Source organism: Mercenaria mercenaria, chromosome 5 (genome assembly GCF_021730395.1).
Source record: "Mercenaria mercenaria strain notata chromosome 5, MADL_Memer_1, whole genome shotgun sequence".
In the NCBI taxonomy this organism is placed as follows: domain Eukaryota; kingdom Metazoa; phylum Mollusca; class Bivalvia; order Venerida; family Veneridae; genus Mercenaria; species Mercenaria mercenaria.
Window position 1 is genome coordinate 14,666,885 of NC_069365.1, and position 27,120 is coordinate 14,694,004.

Genomic DNA, 27,120 nt, shown 5'->3' on the forward strand with positions numbered 1-27,120 from the left:
GTGTCAAAATCATTTAAAACATCACGAATAAGACCATTGTTAAAAAAGCTAAGTCTTGACCAAGACACACTCAAGAATTACAGACCTGTTTCCAATCTTCCATACCTCTCAAAAATTCTCGAAAAAGTGGTCAACAGAAGAATTGAGGGACATTTGACAAACAATCAAGTACATGAAATAAACCAATCAGCATACAGAAAATTTCATTCAACTGAAACCTCATTGTTAAAAGTTCAGAACGACATTCTCGAATCCCTAGACAAAGGTGACGTCACAGTACTTGTGATGTTGGACCTGTCGGCTGCATTCGACACCATTGACCATAACACCCTTCTTCATAGACTCGAATTTAACTTTTGATCCGCTGATAAATCTCTTCAATGGGTGGCATCATATCTAACAGACCGCTACCAAACAGTATGCATCGATGGCAAACTCTCTGAACCAGTCCTTATGAAATTCAGTGTTCCTCAAGGATCTGTTCTAGGCCCAAAATTCTACACGGTGTACACTTAGCCAGTCGGATTCATCTGTAGAAACCACGGTCTAAACCACCATTTTATGCTGATGACTCTCAACTCTATCTATCGTTTAAACCAGTTTACCAAGCATCAAAGACAGCCACAATCATGCGAGTTGAACAATGCCTAACAGAAATCATCTCATGGATGAATTCAAACATGTTAAAATTAAATGCAGACAAAACTGAAGTAATTCTTTTTACGAGTCAAAAACACTCTAAACATGTTGAAAATCTAGAACTGAAAGTTGGCGATTCGAGCATAAGACCATCAAAAACATGCACATGGACCATCATGTTAATTCAGTGACTCGAACATGCTATGGCCAAATACGACAAATTGGTCACATTCGACCATATTTGACAACTGATGCCACCAAAACCCTTATAAACACGCTTGTGACCTCACGATTAGATTACTGCAATGCTCTTTTGTATGGCGTGCCAAAATCAACAACGGGCAAACTGCAAAATGTTCAATACACAGCTACACGTCTTATAAGGAAAACAACCCGTTTTGAACATATAACACCAATCCTTAAAGATCTTCACTGGCTTCAAATACAAGATAGAATCAAATACAAAATTCTCGTTCAAACATTCAAGGCCTTGCATGGACAGTCGCCGTTGTATATGAGAGACCTACTGGAGGTTAACGTGCCAACCAGCAAGTGCAGCAACAACCCTTGTGCCACAAAAATAGTCGACTAGTTTCCTACGGTGATAGAAGTTTCAGAGTTGCCGCCGCAAAACTATGGAATTCTCTGCCTGACAATCTCAGAAAAGATTCATCACTAAGTTCATTCAAAAGAGCTCTCAAAACACACCTTTTTAAAATTTTCTACAACACATAGATACAAACTGTGACTGTTTCTACCCATAATAAATATGCTAATGTTATTTTTGTGACACAGAACTACGGCAAGTCATTCGTCGCTGACGAAGATCTCTTTACTGTACAATTCATCATGTAATTGGCAATTCATCCTTTATTTCATCATGTCACATTTTAAGGGTTATGACATTCTATGTGTGTGTTTTGCAAGACTGGAGTTTCACTTGAAGTTGTTCTTATGATTGCATATGTCATGTTTTTGTGAGTTTCCTACATTTCTGCGATAAGTCACATGTTTAATTGTAAAGCGCCCTTGAACGTATATTTCATATGAAAAAGGCGCTCAACAAATCTGGTATGATAATAACAATAATAATAATAATTTCTATTAATAACTTACAACATATAACGCGCGATCGTTATTAGTATACTAAAATATCTTAAAATTTATTTCACGGTCACAAAGTTTACACATTATTTAAAAAGAAAAACGCGGTATAGTATACTCCTATGATTAATAAAAAACTTTTTGAGCCGTAATAGTATTGCAGTAACATAACGTAATTTCTATCTACTTTTTTCAATGTTCATGTTGATATCGGCATTTTCAATACATGTAGTTTACATATTTTGTCCATTTAACTCCCCTTTTTAAGTCCTTTAGTATATGCCTTTAATTAAATAATGTACTTTCAAGACCCAAATATAAACCGTTATATAACAGATAAAGTTCACTGGTTTATTTAAATAACAATTGTTTTAGGTAAAACAAAGGTCCTAACTATGCACACTAAATGCAAGGTCAGGGATCAAATTTAGACAAGCACACAAGCAAAATGCTAGTGGAATTTGAGAACAAGGAGTAGTCTTGGAATGTACTAGCTGATTTTAGGTACCAGGTAGATTTCTTAAAAAATTTAATTAAATTTATTCTACAAGTACATTATTGCCTGTATTTATAAATGAGCTCCCCTTTATTTTGGCTGCCAGAATCCTAAGGCGGTGCACGATTGTTTGTTCCTGCTTATAGGGGTGCATTTGTGTGCTTATGAGTCTAAAGCGGTGCCCTACTGTGTTCTTGTATCTTACTTGTCTGTTTTTCTATGCTAGTTAATTGGATGTGGTTGTGGGTTTATCTTTGGTACATGAATGTCTGCGCTATTGTGTAACTGTGATTAATGAACGTAGCGTGGCTCTGAGGCTTTGTTTTTGGTGCTCTGTGCTTCCGGAAATCTACCCTTACCTATTATCTTTTCTTTAGTTCAATAAAACCCATGTTTGATGTACACATAAGCATTTATAAAAATAAGATAATTGTGCAAAAGAAGAATACATACAATAAAGTAACTCAAGCTTTCACGTAACTAGTAAGTAGATAAAAATGACACTAGCTATTTTAGCTTGCAGAATATTATAATCTGTCACTAGTTGTTGATGTAGATGCTATCCGGTTTATTTACCCTTGAAACGGATATTCCCCTCTGCATCATCAACCAATGACAGATATCTGCAAGACGGATATTTACATCTGTATGGTAGACTATTTTCTTGCATTCTACCATATGTTTCCATATCCTACAATAAATAAAACGAAACGAAATACAATGTACTTATTTGTAACACTCATTCTTAAAGTAAAGTATTTTGACAATTTCAATGTCCGTACACTGATGTGACGTCATGATGTTTCAGTGACGCACAATAACCAAGTTCCAATTAGTATTATCGTTTGTAGCGTACAATAAGGTATTTTGAATTGAGAAATATACTATAAGAAACGAAGATAAACTTTCAAGGTACTAGTATTTGTTTTGTTTCGTATTTTAAACAATATATAATCAATGCATGAATCGTAAGTTGTAATTTACAGCACGAGAGTTATCGTTTGTGAGGCTTTTGTCGGCATAGGTAGAATCTAAGGAAACGCCAGTCTGGTGTGAAAAAACTTGATATTTTTCTTTGTGACTGGTTACTTACAGAACTTAATCATTTAGTAAGTTTGGCAAGTAGAATATCGATAAAATATTTTTGTTAACTTAAGTTAGTAAAAAGGGCTATAGCTAATCTTAACTGCTATAAAATATTGCTAAATTTGACCCCTGCAAGGTACAAACAATCTGACGGGTACAGAAAAGAAGAAGAAACAAAATATATTGTATAAATAAGAAACAGTTGTTCTGTTGTTTGATCTATCCTGGACTTAAGCAAACTATAATTTTACTAATACCAGGTTCACTTCTGAGGCCCACATGGAAGATTGGGAAACCAAATGTGTAGCCTCATTAAATAAAGTCTTTACTTACTTAGATCTACTTACTTACTTACTTTACGAGCTAACGAGCAGAAAATTTCTTTTAAAATGCTCTAGGTGTTCAAACATGTATGCTTGCGTTGTTTAGGTTGGTGTGTTGCGTACACCCCTGAAGCAGATAATGTATACACAGTATTATATATGTGTATGTATGTACACCAGGATGTAGGAGTTTACTTTTTTTCAAAGTTTGGGGACCAGGGTGGGAGTGACTAGGGAGACTTCAAGTTATAAAATATCATATTAGCCTTTGAGAAAAAATATTTTGAGTAGGAATATTTTTAGTGTGCATAGCCTTTGTATGAAGTACAATTGATGATCTGAACATGTCAAATGTCAAATGCTGATTTCTAGGGAGTTTTAGGATATTTCAGTATGGTCTTATATGATTTATATATAGGTATTTCCGTTTTAAACTTGATTCTCTATCAGTACACAAAGTTAAAAGAAATTCTGTCCGTAGGAACGTTTTTGCCTAAATACATTAAGAAACTGTAAGATGTGTCTTTAACGCGGCTGCGGTCTTTGAAGATCGCTACTCATTCTGGATCATTGATCATAGTTTTAGGCTAATACTTACTTCTGGTGAGCCCAAAATAGGCCGTCATGGTCAAGATCATTGACACCAGAAGGAAGGAATTATTTGATAGAAAATTGGAAAAGAGCTATTCAGGAGTTAGTTTGTGATATTGAATATAAAATTCGTACAATTTCATATCTATTGTTATTTATTTGCCAAATGTTTTCAATACCTTGACCAAAGTTGTAAACATTCGTATTTATACACATAATAGGAATGATAGCGTTGACAGACGGATGACATCAAGTACCCAAATTCTTGCAAAATGGATATTCCGACGTTAAGGACAATATTGATGAGTACCTTTCAATAACTTACAGACTTACAGCTCAAGATCGTTTGTTTGTCTTCAAGTTTGATGTTTGTATTTTTTACTTTCTTGATTAGGTACACCTGGTAAACATAAAATAAATTTTAGTAACACTGTAGCCAAGACACAAGATACAACAACGTTGTAAATGTTAAAGTCTCATGCGAGAAACAACTGTTCATAAGTGTATAAGATATCCAAGTATTTCCTTCGTCAGGGATGTATGACAGGTACTGTAAACAGAAAAGCACACTACCGTTCTAGCTTCAAAACTTATCTTAAAAGACAGTTCTTGCGTAGGTGATATAATGACGTTTGCTTAAATAACCAGAATTAATATAAATTTGATTTTAAAGTAACAAGCCTAATCGACTTGCTAGTTTTAACCCAATATCTTCAAAAAGCATGATAAAAATACTAAAGATGTAAATGGTGATATTCCCTGAAACTGTGTAGACTCGCCACCTGAAAGAAAAACAGTAGAAACCCGAATTTTACTAAATGTCAGATAACTATATCTTATAATGATAAAATGCAAATATATGCGTCTCCTGTAAACTAACCTATGAAAGTATTATACAAAATGGAATGGTAATTAACGCAATGCGAATTTTTCACTTAATCTTTTTTTTTTAAATGTGCAAAAGCAAGACGTTGAAATATATTAAAATTTCTTGAACACTTGTCAGTTTGTATCATATTGCCTGTGGTGACGATTAACTTTGTTGGCTGTTCTGACCGTTTCTTTTTATACAAATGTCAAATATTGTTCAATTTTCTTTGCAATTACTTGAGTAGAACACTTAAAATAATAAAACAAACATTACAAAGTTTTCACCTGCTTTTGCAGTATCTACGACTGCCACCGTGACCTGACTAACGATCTCGTTAGAAACCCAACACTTGTACTTCCCTGCATCTTGTCGAACTACATCCTTTATGGTCAGTTTGCTTGTTATGGTCTTTGGTGACCATAACATTGTTGCAGATACCCTCTCACTTAAAGCAAGTTTGCTATAACCTTTGTACCAAACAACTATTCTTGGTGGAGATACCATATCAGTTGCATTGCACGATAAAGACAGAGTGCTTCCGATTTGTACACTCGACGGCCCTTTGATTTTTATGTCTGAAAGAAATAGATTGACAAAAGCTAAGTGCTAGTATCCAAATTCTCTGAAAGAAAACAAATCGTTGTGAAACCATTTTATCGTAATCATACTTTTGTAATTTTCCACAGGAAAACAAGAACAACATTTGATTAACTGAAATATGCTTTTAATATTTCATACCTAAATTCTCACTGGTATACTGGAATATGAAGATATATTAAAATTCATCCTGATAATCTCATTTCATAGTAGTGATATAATCTACAATTATAATAGACCAAAATGATACTACATTAAAAGCTAACCTGTAAATACGTTCATACCAGAACATAAACTAAATACAATAATTGCAGAGACTCAGTTTGATTAAGATTGTGTATGAGAGATAATGTAAAACTTCTAACGATTTCCTACTCCTACCTCACCCTCTCCATCATCAGCATAAGGGATTCCGTAGCATCACAATAGGAAACACTAATCTAAAGTACAATACTGGCCAACATTTTACGGCAACATTTAAAGACCACAGATGTGATAGCTAAGAAAATCTATAAGAACACCCCGTGTCAACGCAAAATAGCTGGTTAATAAAGTATTTTCTTGAAGAGTAATGGAATGTGAATTTTTATTGTCCGTAACAGCTTTTCAAGTAACACTGAACAGATTTCATACAGAAACACCTTCAGCTTTATGGGTCATCCATATTTCACATTTTCGTAGATCACACCTTTCTGTTTACTATGCTGTCTAAAATCTATAGCGTTACGTTTTAATGCGAGAATATAAAATATTTCAACTGCCTGAATGTGTTTTTACTGTACTATATCTTAAAAGGATGAATAGTAATAAATAAATAAATAAAAAAATCAGAAATGAACAAATATCCTACGTGTAATATATGACATGATCAACTGAAAGTCTTGTTTGTGGAAAGAACATTTGTTGTTAATAAAAAGACGCAACATGTCAAACATAGCCTTTGTGCTACAGTACAACATTTTTATGACGACGGCGTTGGGAAGTTTAACTTTGTCCGCTGTAACTAGGTTGTTGTTACAGAGAAGTGAATTTACTAAGAGAGATAGATGTTGAAATTCTTTGCCCATTATTGTGTAGATGTGTCGTAAACTGAAGTTTTACACTAGCGCTTAATCATAAGGACGTCAAAACAATTTAGAATACGTTTTCCGAATGATCTGTAACAAATATCAGAGGTAATTTTTCTTCTGGCCATATTACCTATCTCAATTTCGTAATCTAAGACAAAGTTTACATGACTGCCAAATTCCGAAAACTGGTCTTTTTCTGCTTTATTAGAAATGCCATTAGAAGGTTAAGACTACATTAACGAATCAAATTTTTATTGCACTCAGTACAAAGATTATTGAACTATTTATCCGTTATACATCATATAGGTAAATAAATTTTTATCTTTTGTTTCATTTTAGAACATACCAAATGTGTATGCATTGTTGTTTTTTGTGCTCATAAATGTTGTAATTTCAGATTTCCAGCAAATTATTATCTTACTTATTATCTTTTACTTTCGCGTTTAAGACAAAGTCGATTCATTCTAATACATTCAAAGTTAGATTAATTGGAAGTCTGTAGACTAACTGAATACTTAACAGAATACATGTATATATATGAACTATATCTACTATATAATTATGTTTGTGTCTACATTTTCGCTATGAACAAACGGACTGTTGGTATAGTTTATTCTAAGTGTGTTGATAAAAGTATAATCATTTATCAAGTGGAATATTTGTGTCGGTGAAACACACGTAAAACATTTTGCTCGAAAGTCATCCAGTCGTCTGAGCATTGAAACAATTAATCTTAACAGCATTTAGGAAAAAATCAATAACAATAAATACTTACCCCACGAGCTAACTCCAATAATGCAAATCAAAATAATTAGGTACTTCATAGCTTGTTCGTCTAACTCCTTTTCGTTTTCTCACAGTCTCAGTGATATGTTTACAGATGATTCAATCAACAATAAAAAATGCAGAGATTTGCAGTGTTGCCAAAGAAGTAGGTGTACTAGGTATTTAGATTGTCGATTTATTTGCTTGCTTCCAATTCAATGTTTACAAGAACTCAGATAATTACAGTATACCTTTTGCTAATGACACTCTGGCGAGAATACGCCTATCTGCAAAGGTAAATACTTTTCCATGAATTACATTCTTTGTAAATTAATTTCTTTGCTACAACAAGCATATTTTATCTTCATAGCAATGACAATTAACATGTAAACTGTACTACAAATAAAAAGACAAAATAATCTAATTTTCCACAATTTAAATCAAACATTTCAGATATAGAAGCAGTATAGTAACGCTACAAAAAGCGTTTTAACATCACATGTATTACATCACTACAAATGTTACGGTGGGAAAAAAGTCTAAACATTTCTTTATTGCGTAGGAATGTCTAATTACGGCTAGTTAAGCACGCTTGAGTGTCAATAAAGAGATCAGGGTTGGATTTCCGGTCCAAGAACCAGAAATTACTGAGAATACGCTTGAATGTCTCCCACCCAACTGTGAGGCAGTACATGTGTATCGATGCTCTACAAAAACTAAGGTTTACTTAGTCGGAAAGCCCCCCCCCCCCCCCCCCCCCCCCCCCACTCTCTCTCTCTCTCTCTCTCTTCTCTTCTCTTCTCTTCTCTCTCTCTCTCTCTCTCTGTGCGTGCGTGCGTGTTTGTTTGTTTCACTGTTCTTGGGGCTTTGTCTCACTACGTCCCTCAGGTCAGATCGCTCTGTATCTGCACTGGTAAAGGATGAATGTATGTATGTATGTATGTAAGTATGTATGTATGTTCTTCTGTTGGAATTGTGAAAACACGACACGTTTCTTCTAGAAATATAGAGCACTGGTTGAGTTCAGATGGGAAAAAATACTGTAGGCTTTTGTGCTATTGCTTCTCGAGTTCTCCTGTGTACAAACCAAACGCGGTCCTGTACAGTAAGTACGTGTGTGTGTGTGCGTGCGTGCGTGTGTGTGTGTGTATGTGCCGTACAATAAGTCATGCACATCAGCAAAATTTTATCGCACGTATACAAATAGTTATACGAACAATTGTGTTTTAAAGAAGATGGGTCTACACTACTAACAGGTTGTCAATAGCGGAATTTTTTTAAACTATGCAAACTTTTTATTAATCAAGATGATTACTACAGCTAATATCTTTGCCATCCTTCTAAAAGCATTATGAACACTCGAACGAGATAAACTCTTAAAGGAAAACCATCTCTAGTATATTCAATAGTGTTCTAGTTATAGAGTGAGTTGTGCATTCATCATCATTTTTTAATGCAGAACGCAATCACAGCCAGGGTCAATGCAGCTGTTGACGTTGTCATAAAATACTTCATATCAGCCCCTGAAAAGAAATGAGAAAAAGCATATCAGATGCGGTTCTAAACCACTTCCATTTAAGTCATTATAAATTCGGAATATGTATCTGCAGCATGCTATCCCGTTGTCATTCCTTGATGTATCTATGTTTGATCGACCACAGCCACTTGTCGGCAAGGATCAGACAAATTGTTACTTCTTCTTTCTTTAAACTGTGGAAGGCTAGGTTTCATTTGTTTCAAATTTCTCATCACACTTTAAATACACAAAAATTTAGGCAACGAATTTATCGGTTTACTTGAGAAAAATACCTGCGATTAACGCTATCAATTTGTATGTATTTAGGGTAGATTTCTCGGAAGCGCAATTCAATAACAGCCAGAGAGCCATGCATCGCTAAGTAGACTCGTATCAAAAAGAAACTGTAGTCGAAATATATAGCAAACGGGTTGCTTAAAATTCAACAAAAAGTACATTTTAATTATAAGCAAAATACAAAGGAAAATAACACAGTGGAGCAGAAATGTCGACTGGACACCCAACGTTAAATTTGAATTTAAACGAAGGACAATTATACAAACCTGACTTCATGTCTCCGCTGACATGTACAGTAATATATTTATTCATGGCATTGGAAATCCAGCATTTGTATTGTCCCTCGTTTTGTTTGTCCATATCATTGATGGTTAATGTACTTGATATAGTCCTAACAGATCGATCCATAACTTTTGTATGAACGTTTATATGTATTCTTTCATTCGGAATCAATTTCTCCTCATCTTTAAACCAGTCAAGATTCGCCGGTTGTGACTGTAAGGCAGTACCATTGCATGTTAAAGATAATGTACTTCCAGTCTGAACATGTGTCTTCCCTTCAATTACCAGATCTGTTAATTTAAAGCACGGTAGAGCAAATGATATTGTGCGCGTTATTTTAGATTTCGACATATAATTCCATAAGAACAATATATAAACTATGTACACTATATACGTGTATATGCTGTGGGAGATGTACTTTTGCATGAAATGCAGACTGATTGAATAATGTCAGAACTACAAATGAATGACAATGCAGGAAGAAACAAAGCTTTTGGAAAGCCAACCAGAAACACTGAATCAACAAATTTCCTATTAATTTAACGAAAAGTGTGTACATGTAGTATAAAATAAAAAGAAAAGAAAAAATGTATAGATTTTTATTTGATGATTTTTTAAAGAAATTTAACAGAAAAAAAGTATTATGCTATTTTAAGTAGACACGGCAAGTTGAATATTTGTGAAAACCGCTTCGCAATTTCAAAACATTTGACATTAATATATTGTAAAAAAGAAAAGTTTTCTAAATGATCTACCATGACGTACCGAAGATGTCTACCATGAGGTAGCGAAGATGTCTACCATGAGATAACGATGATTCTACCATGAAGTATCGAAGATGTCTACCATGAGGTATCGATGATGTCTACCATAAAGTATCGACGATGTCTATCATGAGGTATCGAGTATGTCTACCATGAGGTAATGAAGATGTCTACCATGACGTAACGATGATATCTTCCATGAAGTATCGACGATGTCTACCATGAGGTATCGATTATGTCTACCATGAGGTAATGAAGATGTCTACCATGTGGTAACGATGATGTCTACCATGAGGTATCGATTGTGTCTACCATGAGGTATCGATGACGTGTACAATGAGGGAACGATGATGTTTACCATGAGGTATCGATTATATCTACCATGAGGTAACGAAGATGTCAACCATGAGGTATCTTTAATGTCTACCATGAGGTATCTATGACGTGTACAATGAGGTAACGATGATGCTTACCATGAGGTGTTGATGATGTTTATCATTAGGTATCGAATTTAACTGTGTAATGCAAACGATTGTTCGATTACTGCTACGTTACTATGATCATTATACGTCAGGTAATAACAAATAATTGCTGCATTTATGTAAATCAATACTAAAGAGCAGACTTTTTCTTAAATTCTGAAAATGATAAACAATTTTTGTATCCGTAAATAAAATGTGAGTACTATGTCTGTATATTTGGCGACTAAATAATGGAAAAGCAAAAAGATGTTTTTAAATGTTAACATAATCGATGGCTTACCCGAACATTGTAATCCGCTTAAACAAATCAAAACAATGAAACTTATTACTGTAAACATAATTGTTGTATAGCGCCTGTAACGTGTATACACCGAATGTTCAAGATCACAAACACACAGAAAACAACATACAATATTTGCAACGGTGCCAATGTATAAAAGTTGTTAGGTAATAGCCTTGAATGACATAACAGTACACACTACCTGTAGTACTATCGTGCATAAGAAATGAAAAACAAGATGATGAAACCTGGTCGTAGACAAAACTGAATTGCTTATCGGGATCATTTGATGAATACTCAAGATTATAATGCAACACTTCACATTTTCTGGCCTTTTTGGTCATAGAGTCATTTAAAACTGATCAAAACAGACTCGTTTACTTCGCATTTTTCTGGGATAATGGAAAGTTGTAATAAAATTGAGTATGTCTAGTAAAACAAAACAGAAAATGCGCAAGTTTTGTTTGTTTTGTTTTTTGAATTTACATTAATTATCATATTTTGTGTGAAAAGTAAAAAGCGTTTATTTTCGTATTAACAACATTGGCGTAACGATTTCAAGGACGATCCTTTCGCGCAATCTGACATCATTTACACATGAGCAAAATGGCGTCTTGAAAATTGGACACCAAAATTTCAAAAAGTACAGTAAATTACAGCTTAATTTATTTTTCTCACGGTAAAGATTAAAATTGAATCGACAAGACTATATGGTTTTTTCAGTGGATTTAACGTTATTATAAATAATAAACAGGAACAGTAGTTTTATCGGAATGTGAACAATTGAACGTGGGCGGGATACCCATAAAATAAAATGAACAAATGCGCCAGGTTTTTCATACACAACGCATACTAGTAACCTAAACTCCTATACAGCTAACTATAAATTATGCTCAGGTTAAACTTATATAATAGCTATGTTTAACGCGTGTCCCGTATTGAATTTAAGTCACAAATGTTACATTTTGGAGTTCCACATAATGTTGAATCAATAAGTTTGAGACCACAGCATTTCAAAAGAAAGCATGTCTGAAATATATGTACCTACACTAATCGACAGTAAAAGACATGGGACATCATAAGTAGTGAATCATTTTGTGCCACTTCTGAACCAAAATGGCATACAGGCCATCCATTTTTTATTTTGTAAAATTTGCTACATGTACATCCTTTGGTCCTTGTAGAACTTCCTCAACCAGAGTTCCTAAATCTCCTGTGAACATGATAATCATAACAGCAAAAATGTGCCAAATACATCACTTTGTAAAACAAAACAAATACAATATTGATAAAGTATAATTGTTTACATACTTTATGCTATCATTATATATCAGGGTATCCAATAACACGTTAAGATCTACTAAAGTATTTATACGTGGCAAACTGGTCAGAATATTTCGGACAGCTGTATTGTATTTTGTCCATACTTCTTTTGATGAAACCCAACATGTACTATATATCAAAACATAATATCAGCTATTAAAAAAAAAAAACACTATTCTATAAATAACATAGTGAAAATATCATTTTTATTTTTCACTGGTACGGAAGTACACTTGGATGCGAAAGAATATGAATTATAAATAATAGAAACTTCCATGCAAAATATATTTCAGTAAAGATATAGATGTATAGGAATACTAACAGGATCATTTATGTCCATCTGTTCACAACGAAGCACTGACCCTGAGGACTATGTATGGGAAAATATATGAGTGAACTAAGTGTTGAATGAAAAAGGGCAATATTTATTTTGCCGAACAATACCTTAACAAATATATATTTTCACATATCAGGGCAATATTTATTTTGCCGAACAATACCTTAACAAATATATATTTTCACATATCTGGGCGAAAAATACCGCCTTTGCCGAACAATACATTAACAAATATATGTGTTCACATATCTAGGCGAAAAATACCGCCGAAAAATACCTTAACAAATTTATATTTTCACATATCTGGGCGAAAAATACCGCCTTTAACAAATAAATATGTTCCCATATCTGAATGAAGTTACAGCCCAATGCCATAATAAATATATTTATCTTGCCTCCTACAAGTTTCTTGCATTTCTATTGGTCAATAGACGTCACGTGGAGACAGGATATATTCCATATCCTGCTAGTATATTTCAGATATGAATTTTGATTAAAACAAAAAGGCTGCCACACTGCTGGCTTAATTGAACCAAGCCAGATTATTTGTTAGCTACAGTGATAGTATCGTTTCCGAGAGTAAATTTAGTGTTTTCTTGCCGATTTCATTCTACTTAAGTTGAGGCTCATGAAGTTTGACAAAAGTTAGCCGTAAAAGCGGAATAACTCTGTATGGAATACACGGACGTTGAAATCTTGTTTTGGAAGTTAAATAGTTAAATCATCGTGAAATAAAGGAATTGACATATTTGTTGCTCAGCAGTTTGTTGTAGGATCATTTAATCTACGTGCAAGATAAATGATTTAACAGGAAACGGGATGAAAGCCGAAGTATCAAGACATTTATGACATCGTGATATCCGGTAACTTTCGAAGGGATGGAACAAGAAGTTTTTTAATGTTTCTAATCTAAACCAGTTCATAACCTGTGTAAATGAGCTTTTGTGTTTTGTGATTTAACCAAAACACAGGTCATTGTGCATTTTATGGCTGGTGTAAATCAACTAGTGATGACCAAACAAATGATTTGTAGGATTCCAGTCTGCACTGTATAAGTAGCTTTATTAATTTACAAAATGTGTTGATTACTGTATAGCATATAAGTAAAGGGTAGTCGGCAAGATAAAATCGTTACACTGCTTGTTGGTGACAGGATACGGGATATACGCTGTCTCGAAAATCCATATCTCGCCTGATATGGATTTCCTCGACAGCGTATTTCCCGTATCCTGTCACCAACAGAGTAATTTCGAGATTTTCATTTAGCGCAGGGCACCGAACACATCTCTTGTGCAGCTACAAAATATAAAATTTCGTTTACGTTTTGATGAAAATTAGGTCTACTCTTTATTCAATCGATTTTGTACTATAAAATAATAATAATAATATAGATAAGATCTGTAAGAATTTTCTTTTAATTCTGTGACTTTTTTATTTCATCTTTTATCTTAGACATGTTGAGAGATATGCTCCCGTTGGTAAAAAGAATATTATTGTGAAATTTCAAGATATTTCAATATAATAAAAACGATATTTTGCTAAGTGTGTGCTCGGGTGAAGTAGAAAATTATAAAAATAGCCTAAAACATACCAGAGGACGACCTGTGCAAGCTGGAGGAAATCACACCTTCACGCATGTTTGGGTTTTATTGCATCTTGTATAAGATGATATCGGAGGTATTGAAACCTGGTGACTGACTGCCGTGAATTTACTAAGGTAGAAACAAATTTATGACACATAATTTAAGTACCAAGATATTCAGCATTGACATCTATATTTATTAATAAATTGACCAACTGCATGATTTATCAAACACGAAATGCAAATTTCTGATATATAAAGTTACGTTTGTTATTTGCGCTGCGCATTTTGTAAATCGCGCAGGTTAAATTTAAATCGTTGCGCATATAACCAACGTACAAATATTTGTTATATGCGCTGCGCGTTTGGTAAATAGCGCAGATTGGTTATTTGCGCTCAACATATGTTCTAATAATATTCACATATTAGGGCGGATAAAACCGCCGAAAGTATATCAACAAATGTTGATGAATTTGCATATTAAGAGAAATCTTTCAAAATTAGAAAATTGTCACTTGAAAGAGGAGGTGGAATGGGAGTTGGTGGTAAGATAAAACCAGAAATTAGCCAAAATAAAATTAAAGAAAGAAGCGTGCTATTCACTCCTGAATGCTGACGAAGAAGGAAGATGCCGTTTCCAGATTGGTTCAACGGTATCACGTGATAAAAGGAATTCCCAGATTGGCTTTTACCGTAGTACATAAATTAACATAATTCAGAATGGGACCAATTCGCCCCAAATGTACAACAATGACATGCATAATTTTATCTACCTATAAAATTCATTTATGTGCATCTGTTCACAACGAAGCACTGATGCTGAGGACTATGTATGGGAAAATATAAGAGTGAACTAAGTGTTGACTGAAAAGGGGCAATATTTAATTTGCCGAACAATACTTTAACAAATCTATATTTTCACATATCTGGGCGAAAAATACCGCCACGAAAGACCAGGGAACAAGTGACCTGGGATGCCGCCCAGAGACAGACTAGGCCATTTGCGACCAAAATCCTTTTATACTCTAAAAAGTAACCCGAGTATGCGGAAGTTCTTGGATCCGTGCTGATAACAGATAATTTGAGTCATCAACCCGGTGATTACACCGAGAAGTATCTACTTGGTAGCGGCCTGTTTCAGAAGGTTGTCAATGGAAAATATAGCAGATTAGCACTCTTTTGACGTGTTTAAGAAATATCAACCTGTCCGCAAGATCCACAATTGATGATATAACAGTGTTGAGGTCCGCCTCTTCAAGAGAAACCGTTTGTTCCAATCACGAGAGCCACAACGTCCGGAGAACAATTACTCAATGTCCGACAAATTATTCCGTAGTGTTTCGACGTTAGCTCCAGGATAACAAGAATATTTGACCAATGACGACGACGATAGTTTTAAATGGAAATGTCACAAAAGAATGACCCAAAATCTGGATAAAAACCACCATTCTGAATTATTATACGAAGTTTACAGACCATCGCCGTGTACAAGAAAACATCGAAATTTACAAGTATATCCCATCCGTACTGCAGTAAACCACAGTGTAACTGTTAACAAATATGTTGTGTATAAGACTACCATAAATATTCAACCAAATCACTTAAGATAAAACCAGAAATTAGCCAAAATAAAATTAAAGAAAGAAGCGTGCTATTCACTCTTGAATGCTGACGAAGAAGGAAGATGCCGTTTCCCGATTGGTTCAACGGTATCACGTGATAAAAGGAATTCCCAGATTGGCTTTTACCGTAGTACATAAATTAACATAATTCAGAATGGGACCAATTCGCTCCAAATGTACAACAATGACATAAATAATTTTATCTACCTATAAAATTCATAAGTACATACAGTCTGTCAAAACAAAGTGTAACAGAAATCAGGAAACGTAATAGAACTATTTACAGTTTGTCTACATAGATATCCTGACGTCACGACATTATGACGTCATGATGCGATGCACATGACGTTGCGCGGACAAACTGGATATAATTTGGATTAAAACCATTTAAATACATAAAATAAATAGAAAATTTGTTTGTTTCAATGTAAGATCGAATTTTCACCCGTGAACATCATAATTTACATTTTCACTTGTGGCTGCGCCACTCGTGAAAATATTGCATTTTGTTTTACCTCCCACCAGATTCTAGCCCTTTCATTGGTTGAGTAGTGTCACGTGGTTGCCCTCTATATTTCTATAGAGGGTCAGTGGGTGACCCTACATGAGAATTGCAATTCAAAATTGCGTGATGTTGACCATAAAATTAACATTATTATTTTAAAAATTCAAAAGGATCCTACTACCACCTTCAGAGACCTTTCGAGAAGTAATTAAGTGGTCGATAAAACAAATCAATTATTGGGTTTGTTACTGACCCTCTACGGAAATATGTAGGGTCAGTATGCTTTATAGAGAGCTCGGCTTCGCCATGCCCTCTATAAAGCATACTGACCCTATATATTTCCGTAGAGGGTCAGTAACAAACCCAATAATTAATAATAGTGTTCACTCGGTGAAATGTATTTCGATATTACACAAAAACAAACAAATATCCTCTATTTTTTTCAATTTATCTTTACTATTATTTGTTGAATAAGGCATGCAAGAAAAAATTCAATCACTGGTGGTAGGTGCAGATGGAATAATCGGCTCTCGGGTAACTGTTTAAGCGGTAACTCGCCAGAGCCCCGCCACCGCCAAAAACAGTTATTCTCGAGCCGGATATTCCAGTTGCACCTACCATCCGTGAAAGAATCTTATAATGTGCAACACCCTTCACGCCCCCTAGGACCGGCTTAAGCGGAATTCATTTGCACATATATTGAATGGACTCCATGATCAGAAAATATAACAACACTGAATCCAAGTACGGGGGACCTTTTACAGTCGCAATATAGCACTTAAGATAAGTCTACTTGTTTAAGTGCGGTGATGTAAACAGCCGTTTTGTTAAATGCTACGTCTTCATTTACCATTTCGATTCCAGTTTTACCCTACATTCCAAGATCTTAATATACGAGCAATTTTAAGTCATAAGTATAGACTTTGCTTAGAACTGCAATATACATTTTTTTAGCGAATTAAGTTAAATCTCGGTCGAAGTTTTGAATTCTGGACGATGACGAATAGTATATTGTTATGCACACATTCTCATAATATATAAAATGAAAATGTGTTATCGAAAATATACATACCCAGTCGTAAAATTTTGCAGCTGCAAAATTCACTTTTTTGACCTGGTCAGCAGAGTACGAATCTTGAGTATGCCGATGATAAAATTCACTTTTAGAAGCATTATATTTATAACATAACTCGGGTATTGGTATTAGTATTTAAGTCTTCCGCAAAGCCTATGTGATCTTAAAGAAATAATTATATACAACATTTTGTCTAGTTTTACTTTCCAGTTCACGGTTTATCAAGAACTACACAAGAGAAGCCATGCTTTCATAGCTAACTAATATTCATCCAGTTTCTATCGATACGTGAATATTCAATACTTTATTTTTAGTACCCTTGTTTTTAGTACCCTTGTTTCCTTCCCAAGTAAATCACGGTTACTGTCAGAACATCTATTACGGCTGGTGGTGGTTTGAGAAAAAATTTAGTTCCTGTTATTATATCTTTCTTCGACAATTCAGCTAAAGCATTACTTGCTCGAGGAACCATGAAACTCTCAAGCATATCATTTCAATAGTGTTTGAGGAGATGGACACCCACGATTTTCTCTAACCGAAAAACAATTCTCGCTGGCTCCACCATTGCGTCACATGTGAGTCACGTGGGCTAGGTGCTGTATCATCTTATCTGATTAGCGAGAACTAATTGGTACAGCCAATCAAATGAGCGTGTACAGCATATAACCCACGTGACTCATATGTGACAGTATGGCGAAGCCGGCGAGAATTATTTTTTAGCTACGAAAATAACAAAGCATTACAGGACTTTTAGACCCGCTTGTGGTTCAATACCGAGGTTTGTGAGATACATTTTGATCGTTTTGTAAGGAGCATCATTCATTTCCTTTTGTTCGCCTGCCGTACATGAGTTTTACAGGTGATTTTCCATGATCGATCGGTGAACGCGATCGTGTTAGACTACACGTTTTTGATGAAAAAGTACGAATTTTGCATCTTACTGTACAAAAACGGTTTATGATAGCGAGAATTGAGAATGTTTTGTATGGATATTTATATTTAAGCAGTGTATGGGCGTATCGGCTGGTATTTTAACGTATCAAATGAGACTTTTACAGCAACTGATAATGACCATATACCAAAATTGCCATTTTGACAGCTGGATCCCTTGTCTATAAATAGGGGTTACTATACCCCAGACCACCACAAAACCTTTATGTGATGTACCCCTGTAGAAGAAACGGCTTCCACTTAATTGTTTTCGTTGTGATAGAAAGAGGTACAATAATTTAAGTGGAAAAAAGTTGCCAGAATTAATAATTAAGGTAAATTTTATAACAATTTTAGATAAAAAAGAAAATTGTGTTGGTAGTGATCAATGAGAGCGTAGCCGGCAAGGGAGATCACTGCGTAGGAATGAGAGCGTAGCGGCAAGGGAGATGACTGCGTACTTGTTTGCTATTATGGTAGTACACATAACTATTTATCGAATCATACTGATTTGTAAACTCTACCTAAATGACGGACCGTTCTATTATCAAAAGTACAAAAACATCGCTGTTCTCAATGTTTAACCGATTAATTATTGCTAAAGTAAAGGTTAAATTGTGCTACAGCCCTATTAATAGGTATGATAAGTGCTTGTTGTAACAATAGTTAACCATCGAGTTACACTTCTATAAATGGTGGCATTAGACTTTCATATATAGTTTCAGTATTTTAATATGTAACTTTTTAAACCTGCTGAAATAGATATTCTTTCCTACGCTTTTTGTAACTGTAGTGTAATGGCTAGGTTCTGAATTTTAATTTGGATATTTCTTTCAGAGAAGATTTTAAAAATTATACAAAGACTTTACATTTCATAAGGTATAAAAGTCAGACAAGATTGTCAAATCTTCAGTAGCTTGAGGGTGTTGAACATGTACACATCAGTGAATTTTTTTCTACGTATCCTTAAGTGGACAGGAAGTTGAATGATGTGTCTGCGAAGTTTTCCTGTATTCCTATATAAACTCAATGTACACTGTGATGAGAGGGGAACAGTCTAGGTGACGGGCTAGGGACATGGGCCCAGATTTGACTGGCAGCTCTCAGAGGCTGAAACTCAATAATCATTGTTAAAAGCGAGGTTTATAAATAAGAAATTGTGTTCATAGAGTTGGAAACAGAACTGTTGAAAATTGATTACATCTTTGAAATTCAACCGAACATTTACAAGAAACTGTGCATTGCTCTTCTTAAGAAATAAAAATGTTAACTGTTATAATGGTGTTGTGTTTTCAAGAAAGCTTCAGGTACACTGTTTTGAAACAGTGAAAATATCATTTTTATTTTCGCTGATGTATTCTAGTATGAGGGTTGTTCAACTATAACTCTGTTCCTTTTGCATTCAATTTAGTATAACAGGCACCGTAATTACCAGTGACGTGTCCGCTAGCAACTGTAATTATTAGAGTTGAATGCCATCCCATGGAATAAACCTAGAGGCGATTTAATAAACGTAGTAACGCACTAGCGGTCCAATCTACGTTTTGACGTAAAAACAACAATAACTGCTTATAAAATTACACACTTTTCTGTAATAAAAGATAATGTAAACACCGTGAATATATTCTTTAACATTCAAGTGATGTCGCCTTGAAATTTAACGTCAATCGGTCAAAAGATACCATGTATGACATAAAACAAATAGATGTAGTGACAGTATTGAGGCAATATTACACCATGATAAAACCATAATATTATAACGTCAGGACTAATCTCTCTCTCTCTCTCTCTCTCTCTCTCTCTCTGCGTGCGTGCGTGCGTGCGTGTGTGTGTGTACTGCTACATTTCTGTTTGCTATTATTATAAATAAAAGGTTGAAGCTCAGACATTGTAGTAACGTTACATGTTATATCCTTCCAGTAGCTTTACAAATCAAACATATAACATGTAATATGTCCGTTTTGTTAACAGTGTCTAAATGAAGAAAGGTGTTCACGCGAAGTACTCTGATGTCGCCTAGTATTCAGTCACGGCATCAACCTAGAAAAATAAGCAAAAGAAACATATGTTATGGAGTTTTTAGGTCATTTTAATTTTCATAGTTCTTAAAACCATTTCAGCTTACTATCAGGTTTTCATGGATTGGATGTTGTTTGCTGGTCCTTTGGGACCTATTCAATGTTTCTATATATAGAGTTCCGCTTAAGCCTTATGCTAGGGTGTGTAAGGGGTGTTGCAAATTTCATTATCTCTCATGAACAGACTAAATCATACCAAGTGAGCTACCTTTTTTCTTGGTTGAGTTTTGTGCCTCTAAAGACTCCACTTAATGTGTCCATGGTTGTGTTTAATTGGCTTTTCTTCACGTAGTATTTTCTCCTATTTATAAATAATACATGTATATCGATTCTATGATGGTTCTATTCCTCGTTCAGGTGTTAGAATCCGTTTTTATAACACCTGTTTGCTTTCTTGATAGCAGATCTTTTTATTTTCTAGAGATATTACAGGAATGCCAAAACCTGGAGTCGACAAAGCAAGATATTATAAGTTTACATCCGACATTTATTAAATACACTAAGTTTCATAACAGTTATATCTTTGGAAACAAAATCATACCCAAACATAAATTGCCTTGACTGCAAGACTGACTTTTGCTATCTTATCTTCGTCATATTTTGACAGTATTGCTTTGGCCTTCTCTATGTTCTTCTGTGGTATTTTTTCGAGGTCCATATCTGCTACTCTCTGTTGTAATGACTCCTCTCCTAGTTTAGCAAGACATTTCTGAACCATCTTCCAATTCTACACAATAGAATTGAAATCTTTTGTAGCATATTATTGACAACAAAATCAACAGCGTTCATTACATAATTTTATCTGTCTCAAAAAAGACATTTTTTCCTTAGTAAATTGAAATAGAGAATGAAATACTGCCTAGATTTTACAAATGTATGCAACACTCGCGAAGCCGGCCTAAATATCAACTAGAACGCTTATGTTGTAGTTACACAGAAGCTTCAGAGACTACATACTTCTATGTTGCGTACTGCTTAGTGATGTTACATATAACATTCTTTGAACTGATGTAGTAAGCATGAGCATTGAATGTCTCAACAGCACTTTCAGGAAAATTAAGTTATACAAATTTGAATGTTAAAAATTTGAAAACAGTCAGACACACCCAATGTAGTAAATAACCCCAAGTTACATCTACAAAAACGAGTGCAGAATGTAACATTGCACCATGGCAATGTCAGAATGCAAAACGTTACGTTTCAGTTTTCAGTATAACGAATGAAGAATGTAACAATGCAGTATACTTTAAATCGGAATAGCAAGTGTATTTTACACGAAAATGCAATATATAGAATTCAGCATTCCAGTGGTAAAATCATGACATTCACTCGGCAGGTAGTGGCATGGCTCTGTCATACAGCAATATGCAATTTCTACTTCCGTACTGTTCCATACATTACTGCTGATTTCACGTAAAAGAATTTTGATGCTGAAAATGTATACAAATCCTGATGCAATCTGGTCATTGTTGGTCCTTCCCAACGGCACTATCTCAGAGAGAGAACGGTTCTCAATTATTTTGTCGAAAATGCTCAAATGTTAAAACTAAATATGTTGACAACAGATAATTTAACGAAACCTTCTGCTGCGTATATTTGTGAGTGCTTTTGAAGTGGAAATTCTTTACTCAGTATTTTCCAGCAGCACAATTTACTCAACAGACAAATTTCGAAATATATTTTATGACTGGATATCTGTCATGAGGGATATTGAAATATTGGAAAAGTTCGAAAGCATGTTTTCTAATGTAAATCAGGCATTCGTGTCCTTGTTAATCTAAGCCTAGGTCCAGGATAACATGGTGTTATAGGCCTGAATTTCACCAAAAGCGTACATAAAACTTGATAATGTAAGCTTTAAAAATGTCAAACAATAGAAATAAGGTGCATATTGACAAGTTATATAGCGATAGAAGTTCTAAAAATTTTCCTTTAGATTACCTCCCCTGATAATGTTGGTTTTTCATGAGTTATCTCCCCTGAAAACTAGAAAAAAATGATTTTCTCCTTTTCCCTACGGGGAATTTTAGATTTCTTTTTGATATTTGTATCAAAATCATATAATGCAGTTTTCTACCGCAAAATTTTCTCGAAACTCAAGTTCAAATTCTCATAATCAAAGAAATTATATATTTCCCATAGGAATCAATGTTAACTTCAATACCGATTATCTCCCCAAAAATGATAAAATTTCAAAAATCTCCCGGTGAAAAGTTTTTAATTTTGAATGCCTTTAAAGTGACCAAATTTCATTTAAATATTACCGTCCAGTTACAAGACATGAAATATGGCTATTACACCATATTATCCTTAAGAATTTACTACAAGTACAAGCAGATAATAAATAACTATTCGATCTAGGACGATAACGACATTTACCACTTCCGATTCCTGGTGACCAAGTAATAACATAGCAGCCGATAGTACTTCTTTAACAGCTTCAGGAGGCTTTGCATAACTTTTTATTTCCTGCAAATTCCCCTTGGGTAGTTGTGATACAGCCATACTTGCTTGGGAAATAATTGACATTCTTCTGTCGTGCTCCACTGGCTTTCCGGAGCCTTCCATTGTCGTGTCGTCTGTAAGACAAAGAGAACCTTGAAACAATCACTTTGTGGATTATATACTTGTAGATTCCTTGATGTTATGACCAATACTCGTTGTATCCGTTCGACTATGCTGTTGCATACTATATTATACAGCTACGTTCTATTTAATCTTTGTAAAATTAACGAACCTTTGATATCACACCTGTACACGTTGTACGTGCCTTTGATCGACATTTTCTTGAAGTATGGAGTCATTTATAAAAACAAAACAGAATATGAATTGGAAATGTTTGATGTAAAAATACCTAATAACGTCTGGTCTGCAATAACATCATGACGAAATAATACTACCAATAAAGTAATAATCAAACTGACATGTAAATCCAGCAAAATACGACAATAAAAGTAAGAAAAATTCGGCAATGAAAACAATGAGAACTTAGCACTCACCATTATGATTTCGCTATTATTTCGGGGCAGGCGTATTTAGATGGGATTTGTTGTCTAATTTTTTCCTATGAAAACCAAACGACGTTTGTAACCAAGGTGCCGAATGGTCCAAATGTCGTTACAACTGTATCGCCAGTACCTCGTGACTGTAACCTTTTGAATTTGTTTTTATTGAACTATTATAGAATCGGGTCATGGGAAGCCCGGACACAAGCATTATAGAGATTATATGTCCACGTAGTATAAAGTTAAACTGATGCCACTGTAATAAATAATTACCTTATCCACTTACTTAATTTTTATGGAATTTATATATATGTATGTCAAATAAACAGACAAGTTTGTTTGTCAAAACTTGGCATGTGATATGTTTGTTTTTCTCTCTCCTGAAGTAAAAAAATACCGAAAAAATTACCATTTGTTTATACTTCCATACGGTAACTTTATTGTTGTCATTGTATCTTTAAATTCCAGACAATTACATTCATGTGGTAGTTTTTGCTTCTGAAGGCATAGTGTATCTCATTGCCTGTAGACATAGCAAGAAGAATTGTATTGCATTAAAAAACATAAACTAAACTATACTGACATGGAAAAAATATCAACAAGTCAAACAGTCACACGCAGGTTTACATTTGAATCTAGTAAATATCCGAAAACTTCATGAAATTCAGTTAATTATTGACAGCATTTGGACACTATTGGACGCCAAATATGTACATATAACAAATGCAGTTTAGGACGCTCAGTATATAGTATACCAGAACTGCGAAGTTAAAATCAACATTTAGTCAATGTAATGAAGACCTTATTAATTTCTTCATTATCAGTAATATGTATGTTATATGTCTGAAATGTCCCAAAGTAAGTCCATATGAAAGAGTATACAGGCTACAATACTTTCATTTTCTTAAATACTTCGATCATTATCAATAGTAACAGAAAAGCATGTTCGAACACTATTTTATCTCAAATGTAGTGATAATTGTGTTACAATGCAATCACATATCAAGAAACATCTTTTAAAAAGATGCTGGGCGTGGTGAAGTTGAAATATAATGGGAAAAAAATGGCGAAAACGGCAGGTTATTCGTTATGCAAGAATGAAAGAAAGTCATGGTCACGTGACTGAAACAGCTGATGTTAACAAACCCATTCTTCCGTAAATTAACCAAACGGGATACCTACTTCGGATCTACACCTTTGGGATTAATCATCTGAAGTAGTTCCTTAATCTAGAATGAAAATGGCTGTAGTTTATGACGCATAAGCGAAAAAGGTTTTTACCAGAATCTAGACTTAAATCGATTGCGCCTGAAAACCACACCAGTTAATGTAACATGCAGTACGTACTAGTATGACAGTACACATCTCTCTAAAAATTTATAAAAGGAATTTAATTGTATTTGTTAGACATACTTATTATATTTATTTTGACATACCAATATACCTACTAAATGTACTGACCGACACACTCCTTTAAAGCTGAAAACAGTGGAATTCAGGATGAACGGTTTATCACTGTTGCATAAACCTTTCGTTCTTGCAAACTTTGTCACGTGACATAGGTCATTGTATGTCATGAAAACGAGGTTAATACGTATACGGCTGCCCCGTAAAAAACGTATTCTTTTCAATAAGTACATATGGTAATTCTACACGTTCAGATCAATTTTTTCCTACAATGTAGAATTTGATTAACCTTGATTTTTCAAAACTTCAGAAAATTCTTTTCAAATCGGCAAAAAAAAAAGATTAGGGTGGTAAACTTGACCTTTTGCTAGACTGATTAAAAAAATCGATCTAATTTAAGTTTTCATAATGGGCGTCTACGGGAAAATTATTTTCGCCAATAGGTTTTTTCCTAATTCTCATTAACTCACAAAACGATTTTCATTCCCGTATACCAAGCCCGGGTTTTGTTTTACGTTATTCGGATAAATGACATTACCCCATTAATTCTAGTTTATTACTTTAATTAGCTCTTGAAAAGGTTTAAACAGACGTATTTAGTGTCAAACCCAGTTTTTAATCATTGTTTACTCGTAGATTGTAACAATATTATATATACCTTTCGTATCTGAAGTGTTGTTAAAAAATCCGTAACTAAATGATCATACTCGAGAAATTAACACGAAGTATTTAAATTGATTTATCGGGCTGATTGCCATAAACCATTGAGGTATGATCAATAATATATTAGTATTATGTACTTTAATCTTTTAGACATCTTGTAAAAAGTTAATGGGGACTTTCTTGAGTCATTAACTTTTTGTTGGGAAACTACCTTCACGTAGAGCGACAGGCTGACGCAGTTTTGAAAAGATAGGGATCGTTCACGCCGTGCCTCTTTTTCAAAACAAAACCGGCTGAAATTTTCAGTTTGAGGAGAAATTGTAAACAGTCCGAATTTGTACGCACACAAAGATAATATGAACGGCTAACTTTATAAAATGCTTTAATTTGGTTTAAACAAGTATCCTTTAAAGGTCTAGTTGTAGATGATCAGATATTTTACAGCCTTTTATTGAGACAGTATGTGTTATTTTGTAAATATATCTGTATCGTGTTATTTTATGGATAAACTTACTGTCCATTAGCGTATCATTAATGCACATTCAGTCAATATAAAACATACAAATACATAGCATTTGTATTCATGCACTCATGAACAACTCATAATAAAAGATCCCTGACTTTTATTAGATAAAGATCTTTTTATTAAAATCAATATTGATTTTTATTCTTCTTTAAAGTTGGCGTTTCTCAAAATCTTTTATCGAAACGCTATAAAGCGAATATTTCAAACACCAACAAGTTACACGGGAGGGGATCCAACATATGTATTCCCAAATGGGCACCGCTTAAAATCATATGTTGTGCTTCCGGTAGTACATATGTGGTAAACATTTCGCAGAAAAATACGTGAAATTTTTATTTGTGATTGAATATTGTGAAAATGACATTGTTTTGCCAAAAAATCGCGATGCAGTGCAACTGAGTAAACATTACCTAGCATGTAAGTGCATTTACCTTACCTGTATTTGTAGAAATGACGGAGAAAAACGTATCCTCCGTGAAGCGGTATGACTGAAAAATAGCAACATTTTTATAAATAGGTGGAAATATGTTGTTTTGTTGCCCTGCGCCTGTTTAATTTTGCCCTCGCAACCTTTCGTATGCTAAACCCCATCCTGAAGAAAAAATATTTGGCGATCACTTTGCTAGAAATATATTTTTGGGCGAAAAACCGAATGGGATACATATGTTGTATATGGGTTACATATGTGGTGCATTAGACTTTTTTAGAACTCCATAGATCTTGAGCTTAAATGGTACCTGGATAAAGAAACGAACAGGAAATACGTGCCAAGTATATGTCACATCAGTCCAAAAATTATATACATTGGTATGAAAGTGATAACTTATAAACGAGCACAGCTTTAAGCTTATATTAGATGTTGCAGAACATTTCCACTCAGAAGTCAAAGCATCTCTCCTAAATC

The 27,120-nt window shown here is 34.3% G+C and overlaps 3 protein-coding genes across 4 annotated transcripts; all 3 read right to left on the reverse strand.

The window, feature by feature from the left end:
* Window positions 1-4,859: 4,859 nt before the first annotated feature.
* Window positions 4,860-8,271, reverse strand: LOC128557441 (uncharacterized). Its single transcript, XM_053544815.1, has 3 exons — window positions 7,553-8,271; window positions 5,395-5,685; window positions 4,860-5,021 (listed from the first exon to the last, which is right to left on the reverse strand). The coding sequence occupies exons 1-3, from the start codon at window positions 7,599-7,601 to the stop codon at window positions 4,939-4,941; spliced, it is 423 nt and encodes a 140-aa protein (XP_053400790.1). The 5' UTR covers window positions 7,602-8,271; the 3' UTR covers window positions 4,860-4,938.
* Window positions 8,272-8,326: 55 nt separating this feature from the next.
* On the reverse strand, window positions 8,327-11,280 carry LOC128557442 (uncharacterized). Of its 2 annotated transcripts, none has more exons than XM_053544818.1 (3): window positions 11,164-11,280; window positions 9,622-9,927; window positions 8,327-9,065 (listed from the first exon to the last, which is right to left on the reverse strand). In XM_053544818.1, exons 1-3 carry the CDS (start codon window positions 11,219-11,221, stop codon window positions 8,986-8,988), a joined length of 444 nt encoding a protein of 147 aa, XP_053400793.1. In that variant the 5' UTR covers window positions 11,222-11,280; the 3' UTR covers window positions 8,327-8,985. The 2 variants fall into 2 exon arrangements, with proteins under 2 accessions (XP_053400793.1, XP_053400791.1); XM_053544816.1 differs by lacking the exon at window positions 11,164-11,280 and adding an exon at window positions 10,403-10,818.
* Window positions 11,281-20,106: 8,826 nt separating this feature from the next.
* Window positions 20,107-25,817, reverse strand: LOC123556502 (dynein axonemal heavy chain 2-like). The gene is made up of 4 exons (XM_045347267.2): window positions 25,686-25,817; window positions 22,995-23,194; window positions 21,157-21,342; window positions 20,107-20,577 (listed from the first exon to the last, which is right to left on the reverse strand). Exons 2-4 carry the CDS (start codon window positions 23,181-23,183, stop codon window positions 20,554-20,556), a joined length of 399 nt encoding a protein of 132 aa, XP_045203202.2. The 5' UTR covers window positions 23,184-23,194; window positions 25,686-25,817; the 3' UTR covers window positions 20,107-20,553.
* Window positions 25,818-27,120: the final 1,303 nt, after the last annotated feature.

Bases quoted from the DNA above. Each gene is read 5' to 3' on its own strand.
- LOC128557441 (XM_053544815.1), bottom strand. From the start codon at position 7,601: ATGAAGTACCTAATTATTTTGATTTGCATTATTGGAGTTAGCTCGTGG. The intron at 5,686-7,552 runs GTAAGTATTTAT...TATTTCTTTCAG, and splicing joins TATTGGAGTTAGCTCGTGGG to ACATAAAAATCAAAGGGCCG. The intron at 5,022-5,394 runs GTGAAAACTTTG...TTTTTCTTTCAG, and splicing joins CGTAGATACTGCAAAAGCAG to GTGGCGAGTCTACACAGTTT.
- LOC128557442 (XM_053544816.1), bottom strand. From the start codon at position 10,463: ATGGTAGAATCATCGTTATCTCATGGTAGACATCTTCGCTACCTCATG. The intron at 9,928-10,402 runs GTACGTCATGGT...TTAAATTAACAG, and splicing joins CCTCATGGTAGACATCTTCG to ATCTGGTAATTGAAGGGAAG. The intron at 9,066-9,621 runs GTTTGTATAATT...ATTTCTTTTCAG, and splicing joins CAGCGGAGACATGAAGTCAG to GGGCTGATATGAAGTATTTT.
- LOC123556502 (XM_045347267.2), bottom strand. From the start codon at position 23,183: ATGGAAGGCTCCGGAAAGCCAGTGGAGCACGACAGAAGAATGTCAATT. The intron at 21,343-22,994 runs GTAAATGTCGTT...TCTATTGTGTAG, and splicing joins GTCACCAGGAATCGGAAGTG to AATTGGAAGATGGTTCAGAA. The intron at 20,578-21,156 runs GTATGATTTTGT...TTATTTTTCTAG, and splicing joins TCAAGGCAATTTATGTTTGG to GTTGATGCCGTGACTGAATA.